The 15,072-nt window shown below is 32.1% G+C and overlaps 2 protein-coding genes across 2 annotated transcripts; both read left to right on the top strand.

Annotated features, from left to right (window-relative positions):
- The first annotated feature begins 7,936 nt into the window (after window positions 1-7,936).
- On the top strand, window positions 7,937-10,642 carry LOC130445031 (uncharacterized). The gene is made up of 3 exons (XM_056780502.1): window positions 7,937-8,093; window positions 9,614-9,719; window positions 10,384-10,642. Exons 1-3 carry the CDS (start codon window positions 7,999-8,001, stop codon window positions 10,585-10,587), a joined length of 405 nt encoding a protein of 134 aa, XP_056636480.1. The 5' UTR covers window positions 7,937-7,998; the 3' UTR covers window positions 10,588-10,642.
- Window positions 10,643-13,344: 2,702 nt separating this feature from the next.
- LOC130445415 (uncharacterized) lies at window positions 13,345-15,072 on the top strand. Its single transcript, XM_056781017.1, has 3 exons — window positions 13,345-13,470; window positions 14,157-14,262; window positions 14,824-15,072. The coding sequence occupies exons 1-3, from the start codon at window positions 13,376-13,378 to the stop codon at window positions 15,016-15,018; spliced, it is 396 nt and encodes a 131-aa protein (XP_056636995.1). The 5' UTR covers window positions 13,345-13,375; the 3' UTR covers window positions 15,019-15,072.

The raw sequence follows: 15,072 nt of genomic DNA on the forward strand, positions 1-15,072 counted from the left end.
TATAATCTAGTTATGGGTGAAAGAAATCTAGGTATATAGTTTAATACTAATATATAAATTATTTTTAATGAAAAATTTAAGTCAAAGTGAAAACAATAAAATGTATAAACATTTGTAGACAAAATTAGTCACACCTAGTCACGTTTATTTTTTTTTTAAATTTATTGATTTATTAATTTACGGCTTTTCCTTTGAATCGTAAGAATCTGTTCACCATTTAGCAAGAGCTGATGGATAAAAATAAAACGGAAACATGTTCAGAAGATTGTCCGCAATTAATTACAAACTGATGGAAGTAGTGAAGAAACAAAATCTGTGGAGCATGTTTTACATCGATAGGGTGGCAAATCTCTAATAGAATGGATATAAGATTTTTGGAGCCTGATGACACACCATCAACTTATTGCATGAGACGATCGAAGTAACTTTGTAGCAAGAAAACTAAAAGAAGAAAAATCAAATATGTTAGGGAAGCATTGAACGCGTCAGAGTTGGCTTATGCAGCTCAAATGGATTTAAGAACAGAAGGAAAATTGGATATACCGACATAATGTTTAATTATGGATATTGGTAATAGTAGAGCTGCTGATAGGACACTATTTATAAGCGGAACCTAATTTACAAGAGACGGCATAAATAATTTTACAAGAGACGGCATAAATAATTCCCATAATACACATTTGTGGTTAGGAGAAGTTATCGCGTGTATTGGTCTTCACTTTTTTGTTATCTTTTAGAAGGACATGTCTATTTAGATTTTCTACAGAATATTTTACCGAATTTGCTTTCCAACGCGAACATGATGGGGCATCCTCCCACTTTTTACTGACAGCGATACAACATCTAACTAATTTTTTTAGCAATTGATGGATAGAACGTATAGATACTATTTCAAACAAACAATCAAATGAGCTGTGAAAACTCTGTAGCCAATTAAGGGATTAGAGGTAGTCAGAATTTTCAATTTTTAAAAATATTCTCTGAAAATTTCAAGCTAATCCAATATTTAGTTTTTGAGTTATTCGACAAATAACAAAGAGAGCTCGGGCACTTCAAAGCGCTCGGGAGCAGGTAGCTGAAAAAATGGATGCTGCACGTGTGCAGATCAGCGCGCCAACGACAATACTCGGGAAGGCAGAATGCTTCGTGGGCAACAGCAAATTGATGTTTTGGAAACTTCCACAATTGCTGAGAACTATTATATGGCCCAGGATTAGATGACTCGGTGTAAGTAATTTAATAATTCGTATTTCTATACGTAAATCTAGTGTGAAACTCATTTTTCTCAAAACTATGTTTTTTGAACTGGTGACAACTGTGACTCGAAAACCGCTCAATAGATTTAAATGAAATTTATACAGCTTTTAGAATACATAATAAACTCGGGCCTGATCGAAGGATTTTTTTTTCAAAAATTTCGATTTTTTAAGAATGTCATTATTGATTTTTTTCCAAAAAATCTAGACAAAAATTTCCTGGGGTCGCCATTTTGTTAATTTTAAAAAAAATCCTTCGATCAGGCCCAGGATTATCTATTTATAAAACTAATTTTTTTTATCCGATTGATTTTAGATGAATCTCCAAAGACTTATGATTGTCACCGCAAGGACCTTTTTTGGAACTGGGTCAACACAGACAGCTAAAACTTTGGAAATTAATTTTTTTTTGAAATTTTTGTAAAATAAAACGATTTAATAGCAAAAAACAATACTGAAAATTCTCATTTTTTCGTGGCTCTGACTACCCCTAACCCCTTAAAATTTATGATCAATTTAGCAAATCTCAGTGTTAATAATAATAAAAAATAGATGTTGACACTGCATACGGTAAAAGTATGTGAAGTTCCTCATGAATCACCCTGTTTCTTAGTTTCATATCAATTTTATGCATATTGTTCATACACAAAGTTAATAAATATAAAACGAACTGTTCTGTATGTGGTATTTTAATATAATTAACCAACCTTAGGTGTTACAGTTTTTTTAAACATTTTCTTATTTAGATAGGTTAATTTTCCTATAGTATGGTAGTCAGTTTTATGTTGTCTACATCATTGTGTGCAAATGCTGAATGAAACTTGAGCTGGTTGAGATCGTCCTCGTACAGAATGATTTACTACATTTACAAGAAATATCTTGATTCGCGTGTTTATTCCTTATTATTTGATAATTTTAGCAGAAATTGAAATATGAATAAGTTATAGTATATCAAGAGATTTTGCAATCATCTTCTTTGGATTTTCATGTGATTTTTGTAGCAATGTCTAGTCTAATATGGAAGCGTATCAGTTTTTGATTGAGATTGTGTCTGTAAATTTGCAATTAACCGAACCATTGTATGTTTATAAAATAATTCCGATCTACTTTGCCAAATGGTAAATGGTTTTAATATTTTTCAATTCAATAAAATATGAAATGTGTTGCATAACATATAACACGTAAGCACTCCAATTTATCTAAACAAAATACTCAATATATCTAGAACTAATCTATTGAAGTCCTATATCTTTCAAGAACAATGGGTCGTGAAATCTAGATTATTTTGATGGATTGTAAATATTTAAAACTGCGAAGGACAGAACTAGGGATTAGTTGAGCAATAAGTGGATAAAATTTAAAAATAGTTCTAATGAATCAAATCATACCAGAAATACTGACATTTGTCATAATTGGTAACTGAGAAAAAAATGGCAATATTATATTTATATTTCTAACACAAGGAAGAATATAAAATGACAAAAAATTATCGTGTGAGGAGCACACTAACGCATTTAGAACACCTGTAATGTAAACAACGTCCTGGTAAACCTAAACAAGTCGTGGAATTTGGCCCTCTATCCTGGAATTTAATTTTTGTCATCGAACATCAATTCCACCATTCAAATCTTAAGAACTACAATTTTCTTTCTTAAAATATTCTTTATCTACTAATGTTTACACATTTCTCAATAATAAAATTGATTTTTCAGAGAAATATAATTTTCTGCTGATTTTTACTTTTAAGAAATTGATTGATTTGGTGACTAACAGAATTAGAAAATTTTGCCACATATTAAACATCCAAGTGTATTATTTCTAATAAATTTTCTAGCTTTCGAATGTCTGTGTATTTATAATCAGATATTGAAATTATGGTCAAAGTGCAATGTGAAAATATCTATAAAACAAGTATAAAAATAATAAAAATTGCTTACTTTAATTAATCAATATTGAAATTGAAATTTGATAGAATTATTGCTTATTGATTCTTGATGCTATAGAAATCATTGTTAATTTTTATTAGTTAAATTATGCATGACGTTTTATAGGTTAGATTAGGCTAGAGCGTTATGAATGATGTTGAATATTGATTAACTAGATTATGAATGACATTAAATGTTTATACGTTAGATGATAATGAATGGAGCTGAATATCAAAATCTTAAAGTTATGCGTAGACTACACTAAGGTTATTTAAATCAGTTTTCTTATTAACACATTGATTATTTTGGGCAATATATGTTGTTTCTAAAAATAGACGTTTTTTGTATATATTCCCAGTCAAAACTTTGTAAGATTTATAAATCATTAAGTCAACTTTATAGAATTTAAAGTTGGTCTAGTTATCATGAAGTCATAAAGTTTTATATAATGTTTTTTCGAATGTTATTTTTAATCAAATTTTGAGGAATATTCAAATATTTCATATGATCGGAACCTTATTCTCATCCGACTTTTCATAATTGAGGATTTTCGTGAAAATTAAACCATATTTATCCATAAAATGTTATGGACACCATGGTGTTTCCTTAAAAAATCTGTAAGAACATTGTAACATAACAATAATTGAGTAATAAGCCTAAGAAACAAAGGCGGTCTTTATGCATTTATTAGTGTATATGTAGTTAATTTCCCAGACACATTGTGTCACTATTTGGGCGCAATCTTGATTCTTGAGGTATGAATATGATTAAATAAAAAACTTGGAATAGATGAGAGCCAAATAAAGCTCTGCCTGTGATATCGCTGGGTGGACTGAGTAGCTCAGTGATTTCATAGCCGGTCCCAAGCCCGGGTAAAAGAGGAGGGTTCCAAGTGAGGCTAGCGACCTGCTGGAATGTAACATGATTTAATAATAAAGACCAAGAAATTTTACTCGAAATAAAAAGACACAAATTAGATATATGCGCCCTTTCGGAGACTAAAAAGAAGGGCAAAGGCAACAGCAAATATGGAAACTACATTCTAATATACAGCGGCAAGAATAAAAATGAAAGAGCAACATCGGGAGTTGGCTTACTGCTACACGAAAGCTACGAGAACCAAATCAGCAATATAATATACGTTAACGACATAATACTTCAGGCGACAATCAACCTACAAAAATCAAGACCAACGCATATAATACGTATCTACGCACCCGATAGCGGCAAAACACAGGCGGATATAGACATATTCTATCAGACATTACAAACGGTCTTAGACGGTATACCCAATCATGACGAAATAATAATCTTCAATGCAAGAATTGGCGATGAACTTATTCCCGGTATCAAAAATCGATTTAACGAAGAAACAATCAATGATAGTGGTGAAAAAATGATACAGCTATGCATGCACAATGAACTAAGAATTAATAACACCTACCCACATAAACCATAACATAAATATACATTCGAAAATACACGAGGACATAAATCAACTATAGATTACGTAATTACAAATAAAAATATACATCCGACAAGAATACAGGACACTAGATCTCTTACTTCTGCAAATCCAGGAACAAACCACCAGCTTGTAATGGCAAAAATGCGAACAACCATTCAACGTTCTTGTAACAAACCTATCGAAGAAGTAAGCAAATTGAATATAGAATCCCTATCAGACGACTCTACAACATAACTTATCAACAAAGGCTCAGAGAGAAAATTGCTGCTAATAATATCCAAAAGACAGATGACATCGAAACAGCATGGAAAAAACTAAGAACTAATATACTACAAGTAGCAGAAGAAGCCTGTGGAAAAAGGACTATAAAACAGATACAAAACCGTGGTTTAGACAAGAAGTCAAGATCCTAGCCGAAGAGAAAAGAAAATCGTACCTGCAATACAGATCCAATGCAACAAAGTATAATGACTATAAAGCTGTAAGAAATAAAGTCAACGAAAATATTCGAAAAATTAAAAGAGATCACTGGGAGAAGTTTTCGAATGATATGGAACATGACTTATATGGGGGACAGAAAAAACTGTGGAATCTTCTAAGGGATATATACAATAAACGAATACATACACGACAGACGAATGGGAAAGACATTTTGAAAAACTTTATAGTTCAACACAAGCTAACGTATCAGCACAGGAATTACCCTACGAAGATGAAAACATCAATGGAATACAAAATAGGATTTTCTCCCTGCATAAAATACAACAAATGATAGCCAAGATAAAGAACAGAAAAGCCCCAAGCATCGACTAAATAACAAACGAAATGATCAAATATGGAGGCGACAAACTGTGTGATGAACTACAATCCCTCTTCAATAAAATACTAGAGGTCAAAAATGTACCATATGTAAAGAACAGCAAGGTTTCAGAAACAATAGATGTGCTCTAGATGCTATATTTATAATGCGCCAAATAACTGAAAAAGCCATAGAGTTTAATAAGGCAGCTTTTATGTGCTTCATTGATCTCACCCAAGCTTTTGATAGGATACGCTTAACTGACGTTATAACTCTATTAAAAAAAAGGAACGTTCACCCCAATGTAATAAGAGTTATCGAAAAACTTAACACCGATAATTATACCTTTGTGAGAACAGCAAACATAATACCTGTGGCAACTGGTATCATCAAGGGGATAGCCTAAGCCCAATCCTGTTCAATATAATAATGGACGAAATCATCAACGAAGTAAAGCAAGCCGGGAGAGGATAACGAATGGGAGACAAAGAGATAAAAATAGCGAAAACGTACAACATGCAAATATCCACAAAAAAAAATCTCTGACAATATCTAAAGAACCGAGAAGATGTAAACTAGCGATCTACGATCATAGTGTAGAACAAGTGATGTGCTTCAAATATCTAGGGACAAACATAACAAGCGGTAGAAATCTAAAGAAAGAAGTAAAAGCACAAACAACGAAGGCAGCTTTAATATCAGGATACCTTAGAGATTTAATTTGGCGAAATAAATACATGAGCACAAAATGTAAAATTAGAATATATAAAACTTGCGTAAGGCCGGTCATGACATATGCAATAGAAACTAGAGCGGAGAACACAACCCCTAAACGGCTCCTAAGAACAACAGAAATGCGGACTCTGAGATCAATAACAGGACATACGTTACTCGATCAGAAGAAAAATGAAGAAATAAGGGACATGTGCGATATTCAGGATGTAGTAAGATGGGCAAGGAGCCACAGAAGAGAACGGAGAGACCATTTGACAGAATGCCAAATGAACGGTTAGCAAATATTGCAAAGGAAAAGAAGAAGAAACGTAAGAAGAAGAAGAAATAAAGCTCGAAAAATTGCAATTAACTAAAGATCGAATTTCAAATCGTTTAAAGAACAATCTAAATATAGATGTGGTAATAATAATGGGCAAAGAAAACTTGTAAATTGATATGTATCACCTTATGGGACAATATTATTTGTGAGCTTCTTCAAAAAATAGTACAAGAAACAAAACTTTATTATCACTTTGGTCTACAATACAATTCAGCTTTGTCTGCTATAATTATTCAGTCAAGCAATTCATAACGATTATACAGGATAAGTAAACTTTGTATACGGTTTTTGGTGGACAAACGGTGACATTTTTTTCAAAAATCCACTTAATTTAGACTCTGAAGATGCCTTCTACTCCAGAAGAAGTTTTTGCTAATTGAGCATTGATCGAGTCGCAGAGTCAGATACTTGTCTTGAATTTTTGTTATTCACAGACACATCTACTTTCAAGAATAATAGTCCAGTGAATAGTCATGGTTTTCACTATTATCACACTGAAAATGGGTACTGTTTCCATAAAGTATATGGTGAGATTGTCGAGAATCAACTAAATAAAATTTGTTTAAATTAATACCTCATTAGGGTTGTTCTATGTCTGATAAGATTTGATCGTTCATCAAAAATAAAATAAAAATGCAACAACTCTGTCGCATATGTCGTTCTCATTGGTTTTTCATGTATTTTAACTCATTTTATTTGAAAAAATATGATACAGGGTATAAGTTATAATTTGTAAACTAGTGTTAATTTCGCTTAAACTTCAGAAAGTTTAGAAATAGGTATAGAGAACCTTCGTAGTAATAAACAAATTTATGTTTGATGTTAACGAAAGTTGCGGTCAATATTTGAACACCCTATTATGAAATGAAAGAAATAATAAATTTCACGATTAGTAGATCAAGGTGTCCTCTATTTTCGATGTAAACTACATTGGTCTCAATTGAATTAATTCATCGGGATTAAACTTCTACGCCAACTATTACTTTTCGTAAAAAAATAGAATATCTTTAAATATAGTAGAACTTATTTTCCATATTGAATAATAAAATTTGATCAAACATAGAGTGCTTCACATAAAAAGTCGTATGTTCGGTGCTGTCCTATATGGCTGGCAATGGTTTTGGGTGGACTATTCGAATATTGTGACTGTTTTAAAACTCACCCTGTAGAGCAAGAGAAGGAGTTGCACTGGGAATCAAAAAGGAAATAGATGTGATAAAGTTTATATAGAGCGAAGACAAAATATTAAAATGTGTGATTATTTTCAATCGATCATTCTTATTTTATCGAAATTAATGAGATTTATTTATGCAAAATAATATTTTTTCGTACAATAAAGGATTAAAATTAGAAACATGACATCAAAATGATTACAATCAAGTCGAATGTACTTGAAAAATCTAACTATATATTGGAATCTCAATTCAAGTGTTTGATAAGATTTATTAAAATAGTATATATTGGAATTGAGTTCAACCTCAAATCAATAACTCAAAATGTACGCCAAAATTACTTTAGCAGCCCTACTTGTATGTGCTCTGTACAACGGAGCCTACGCTAATTTAGTAAACTGTGAAGATCTCAACGAACCGTAAGTATATATATTTGTGACTGTGATTGTAACAGTTTTGACTGAAATTGATTATCTCCATTGATAAATTATCATATTCCTATACAGGATGATTGAATAGTGTGGTAAAGTTCAGTGTCTCCTTTGTCCTTCGAGATATCAATTTTAAAATTTGAGGGATTATTAGTTTTCACATTTTCATATTATCCACAATCTTAAATGGTGTTCCAGAATGCTATGCCATATTAGAATTACATTTCTTTTAATAAAACATGTATATTTGGAATCAGCTTGACTACAATATAGGGTTGTGATGTGTTCTACGAGGTATTTAGAAAGTTTTCCATAAAAGTTGAATATCCTGTACAATATAAGCCAAATTCAAGGATGAAGATCTGTTTGAAAAAACTGAGTATCGATGAAATGAATAATTTTCATAATTTTTACTACTATTCGAATGCTTTGGCCGTAACAAATCTTCATTTTTTAATTTCTCTTTATTGTACCGGGTACAGGACTTTTTTATGGAAAATTGGTTATAACTTTTTAAATACTCTATAGAATACATCACAATCCTATATTATTCTAATGGAAAAGTCAAGTTGAGTCTAAATATTTATTTAAAAAAATGTAATTTTGATATGGCACAGAATTCTGGTAAGATTGGAAATAATTTCAAAATATGAGAGTTGATGGATGGATATAATGCCCCAAGTTTAACAAACTAATCAATTACCCTGTATAATCACAGATATTTTTGTCATTTCAAAAAATCTGCGATGTTTTATATGAATAAAAAAAATAATTTGAAAATAGTAGATTAATATAATCAAATCCATTTCTTAGATTTGTTGATGCAAGGTAAAGTATTAGTTTCTACTTCATCATTTGGTATTATTTTTCGTCCTTAATCAAATATATTCCTTTCATTGCGATATTTCTTCAAATTTCGAGTCACTGAAATATGAAAAACTCTGTCAGGATATGTATCATTAAACAAATCGGCTGCTTTTTGTAACAATCTCTTTGTATCTCTAAAATCCACATTCCATAATCAAAAATGAAGTAATTTTTTCACCTTATAATCCTGGTATCAGTAAATTTAGCAAAATCATATGTACAAAAAACATATAAATACAGGGTAATCCATTTAAAATATTACCCGATGACATGATGTCTTGAAACATGTCATAAACATCATTGGATATTATAAAATATATACAGAAAATGTTTCAGTAAAGTCATCACTGTATCAGTCTTTCTTCACCTAACTTTCTAATATTTGAATAATCTCATATGGAGTAAAGCTGAAAATTAAGATAGAAAATCGATCTAAAATTATATCTTTCTACACTAAACTAGGAAACCAAAAATTATAGACTCAAACAAAAATACTTCTTTCTTGAAAAATGACAGCTAAAAATCTTTTTGCTGTCGAGTTAATAATCAAAATGTTTTGATGCGATGTGTAAAAATCCATCGCCACCGAAGAAGCGGTTCATACGAATTTGTCTTTAATAGTGATGTTTTTAATGTTTCAGTGGTGTACTTGTAAGTTGGCTTTATGAAGAAGCTCCAGCAAAAGGGAACTTCACACTTAGAGCACCCGAATTTGGGGAAACAGAGACCCCAATCTCATGCATATTTGTAAGTTGTTATTCATATATAATCAGAAGAAAATAACATCAGTACGATTAGATTAAGCAATTACTATATGATTAGTAGAATATTTTAATGAATAATTTGGAAGAAGTAGATCCAAACGTTTATATAATGCAGATTTTCTGCATTATCTGAAATAGCAGCTCCTCTTGTCGATGACACAATTCTGAGAACGTGCAATGAGGCAAGAAACCTAAAAGTTCTTCTGTTTTATTTCATCGATTTTTGTAAACAGTTTTTGTTGCCTTTTGATTAGAAATAGCAAAACTCTTTATAATTTGGTAATTTTACGTGTTTTTTTACTGGTAAATAGAAGAGGCCTTACAAACCTGATATCGCCGATGACCACGTGTGGTCTAGAGTCGTCACTGCAAATTACAAATATTTGTACATTAAGTAAATTGGATTCACGTGAACATCGGTATCAGAGTTGATTAGCAAAAGAGTAGTGGAGCTGCTCTGGACCCCAACAAATACAGCATTAGCAGAGATGTTCTTGTTGTCACAAACACGGATACAAATTTGAGACTCAATTTTTTACTTTAAAGAACCCAATTTTCGTTTTATTCTGTATCTCAAGTTACAAGAAATGAATCACGAATATTTATTTTGTGTATTAAAATTATATAAAATTATTTTCTTATTTCAGTTTGATGCCCCTTCAGATCTATACAATGTTGAAATATCAGACGGAGGTCTAGGTAAAAACTTCGTCGAATTACAAATTACACCAGCCGAGGATCTTACGGACGATCGTCACCACCACCATGATGATGACGATGATGACGATGATGACAAAATCTATTATCAATTAAGCGTTTTCAGACAACCAGATGATTTGATTGAAGCTTAAGTTATTATGTAACTCTACTACTTTTATTTTATGATGAATAAAAAGCTTTTGTCGATACTTTTGTATCCATGATCAGGAATAATTTCCTCCATCCTTATAGAATTGTGAGTCTCGGAAAACATAGAGCTCTTTAAATAATCTATAATAATTAATGAGATTGCTCATTTAAATTTACCACCTAAACTTTTCCTATTGATCTAGATTATGATTAGAAAAAATAAAATTATGATAAACATATAAAATAGTACATTACATAGTAGATGTTTGAAATGTACACAAATGGAGTTTGCAACGACTAAAAAAGCTGATTACATCAGAATAGTATCTGTTGCAGCAAATCTCGGAGATGACACCCTTTTTACCTATACAATAAATACATCAGAGCACCAATTGAGAAAAGTGTAAAGGAGGAGAAGGTACAGCAAATAGAACTGGTCTAAACCAGTCTTCGGCATTCTCTTTCGAACCCAGAAGTCTACTGTATTGCGTTCTCATGTAGAAGGGTATATGTGGGTGCATACAGACAAGAATCGTAAAAGAACGAAGCCAAGTATAAAGATTAATATTAGCAGAACATATATTAAGAGGCAACGACCTTCGCAATAAATTTGAGAAAACATTTGTTGCCACGACAGCTAATCGCAATAAAAAGACTTTAAGAGGGTTTGAATTAAAGTCTCCATAACAAAATTACGACATAAAAGATCGCAACTAACTAACAGTAATGAAACACGAACCGTGTAACGCACCACCCACTACAGTCATCGTTAATATATGCAGACCATGCAGAACTCCTAAGCGTGATTCACACCATCGATACAATATATTCTTGCCAAAGGTACCCACTCACCTCTTCTATCTCTATTAAACGGCTCCTTTCATTGAAACCCAAGAATTTTTCTCCTCTTCGGCTACTAACGACGGCTTACAAATCACTACCTGAAACTATCTAGTCTTCCTAAATAATTTCTCTCACCACTAATTTCAAACCTCATCTCGCTCGTAGGTGGTACAGGCTTTCTGCAGTTTTTCTGTAACCTGGTGAGCCCTTCCTTCAACCAAATGGCCGCAGTTGTATGCTCTTGCACACGTCACCCACCTACGCTCTCCTAGAACCGTTTGGTTCGTCAGGCCATTTTTTAATCTTAACTATTGTCATAAGAATTCTCCTTCTGAAAATCAACCTAATCCCAGTTCTTTATACAAAAATCTTCCATATATCTGGGCCATTTCTAAAAATACCGTAACTTACCTGAAAATTTTCTGATTTCGCCAAAATACTCTCCCTATCTCTCGCAGAGCTCCGCCAGAATCAGTGGAATCAGAAATTAACGGCTGACAAAGCCAAAAATCAAGATTGATTAAAAATATACAGACCACAAAAATTATCGCATCACTGGTATTTTAGTATATTTTTAATACTTAATGTTAGTTTTATGGGACAATCTGTATATGTGTCAACTTAATAGATCTGTTTTCTGGTTTCTTATTATGGGCAAAAAAAATCACAATTTCTTACAAATTTTTTTAGAAGCAAAAATGCTCGAGTAAATCATTTCTGTCTTGGAGAATGCATTGAGATCGAGAACTTTCTAAGCAAATTGTGTTATCGTATAGTGAAAATTTAAATTTATTTTGTTAATAATAGATGTGCCTCAACGTTTAACAAGATATGTGACAAATGAAGAAGCCACTAGAATCATCACGCTCATACAAGATAGCCGCAGTCAAAGATACGTCGCCAGGGTAATTGGAGTTCAACAAAACACCATATCCAGAGTTGTTATTCGCTACCAAGAAACAGGGTAGCTTACCAGAAGGGAGAACATCGAGTAACAAGATTGGAATATTCAAGATTGGTCCAGTATTTTATTCACGGATGAATCAAGATTTTGTCTGTATTCATCAGAGAGGCGAATGAATGAAGACTTAATGCTGACAGGTACATAACCAATATCCTAGAACCTCATGTAGTGCACTATATGCCTCATATCGGTGGCAACTCTTTACTAATGCACGATAATTCTCGTCCACACGCTGCTAGAGTGGTTCGGCAGTACTTAGAAGAGGTCGAGATACCCAACCTAAATTGGTCTGCATATAGCTTGGACCTTAACCCAATAGAGCATCTAGAATGGTAAATTTAGCAACTTCCGGCACCAATAAGAACACTAGATTATCTTCAAAATGTTCTTTTTAATTTCTGGGAAAACATGCCGCAAGGATACGTCCAGAACCTATTTAGAAACATTCCAAAACGAATGGAAACTGTAATATGTTACAAAAGATTTTTGACTTTGTAACCTGCAGCAAGTTATGCTAGGTATTACTTAATCAACAGGTTTTAACAGAATAAAAAAATAGAAGCATTCGAAGCAAGTAGAGAAGTAAAAATATTACAATTATGATGGAATTCTGACCAGCTAGAAAGAGGCACATCAGCGCCGACATATCATATGCTTCTGAATGCATGTACCTCTTGATAGTTTGTGTTGAGTTAACTATTCTTGGTAATTTCGTTCAAAAGTTATCAATTGCAATGAAAATTTAAGAATAAATATACGTTTGGTAATTTGAAAAGGGTCGACAAAAACTGTTCAACATTATATGACATGTTATCCTTAGAATCAAGGTTAAAAAAAGTAACATCACATTAAGAATTTAATCATTAAATCTATCTATCGAATAAACTTTTTGTTCAAATCTTAAATCAAGTATGTGATAACAATATATTAAAACAGTATATATTGGGAATGAATTCAACCTTTAATCAATCGAATTCTTGAACATGTACGCCAGAATCGCTTTAGCAGCCCTACTTGTATGTGCTCTGTACGATGGAGCCTACGCTAATTTAGTAAACTGTGAAGATCTCAACGAACCGTAAGTATATACATATTTTTAGGGAAAAATAAGGATACTGAAGGATATCAAATTTCAAATTAGTTCATTCCTCACAATATTCTGAACAATTATGGTGCAACATTCCGAATCAATTTCCAATTCTGATTTCGTTGTTTCTCTTACTTCGATCTTTTCATTTCATATACATATAAATGTGGAGTGTTCAGCTGTGATTGTCACAGTTATGTCATCAAATCCTTTAATAAATCGTCATACTTATTTCCATCCAGGACTTGTAATCGCATGGACTGTTTCCAAGTCGAGAGTTTTTTAATGTTTTTGCTTTTACTTTATCCCTTATACACTTTATGCTGGAAGCGCGCCTAGATTTGGAGGGAAATTCAGAGTGAATTTAAAACTGTTATATTTAACAAGATTGTTTTTATTACATACTTGGTGTAATTGCATATTATGAGAATGAAATTTATTATTCCCGTACAGCAAAAATACATTACATAGTATCTTCATGTATAGCTGTTCCGGGAATATTTTTTTGTCAGTTTCATCCAAATAACAATTGATTATCTTTTTTTCAACATATTTTCGAAAATAATAATTGAACCTCAGCAGAGACGCATTGAATTTTAAAAAAGTGTGTGTTTAGCACCAGTGAACACGCGGATTATACTAATTTGTTTTTAATAGTAATGTTTTTGACGTTTCAGTGGTGTACTTGTAAGTTGGCTTTATGAAGAAGCTCCACCAAAAGAGAACTTCACACTTAGAGCACCTGAATATGGATATACAGACTCGCCAATCTCATGTATATTTGTAAGTTCTTATCAAAATATAATCAAAAGAAAAATCGTCAAGTTAGAAGTACGACCAGATTAAGAAATTACTACAAATCGTTCAGAATTTTTAGCACCATAAACTAATAAATAAGAAATAATACTCAGATTCGGCGTAAATGTGATTAATACAAAAAACTCTTGTGAGATGAATAAAATTCGTGAAAAAAAAAGAGTAAAACTCCATTATTTACATGTACCATTCAATTTTTTCAATTAAGAAAATATCAATCCGATTACAAAAATCTCTACAAAAAACAAATTGTATTAACACGAATAGTATATAAAGTTAGCTGCTCTGAGTCTCTGAACATAGGGAACTCGGGGGAAATTAAATTATTTACGAGGTGGCCAAGCTTGGAGCTTTGTAAAACAAACCCGTCTTAGTGAACGTAATTCGGCCGGATCAGATCGTCCGTTTAAGACTTTTTATTATAAATAATATGGTTTTGTGGTATTCTGTATCTAAAGTTGAAATATATAAATCATAAATCTTCATTTCCGTGAATAAAGATTCAATTACACCCTTTTCTCATTTCAGTTTGATGCCCCTTCAGATCTTTACAATGTTGAAATATCAGACGGTGGTCTAGGTTGGCAATACGTCGAATTACAAATTACACCAGTCGAGAATCTCGAGGACGATCGTCACCACCACCATGATGATGACGATGATGACAAGCTCTATTATCAATTAAGCGTTTTCAGACGACCAGATAATGAGAATATTGCCTAAGTTATGATGTAAATCTGCTACTTTTATTTTATGATAAATAAAAAGCATTTGTCA

This window comes from Diorhabda sublineata, chromosome 6, assembly GCF_026230105.1.
Source record: "Diorhabda sublineata isolate icDioSubl1.1 chromosome 6, icDioSubl1.1, whole genome shotgun sequence".
NCBI classification, from domain to species: Eukaryota; Metazoa; Arthropoda; class Insecta; order Coleoptera; family Chrysomelidae; genus Diorhabda; species Diorhabda sublineata.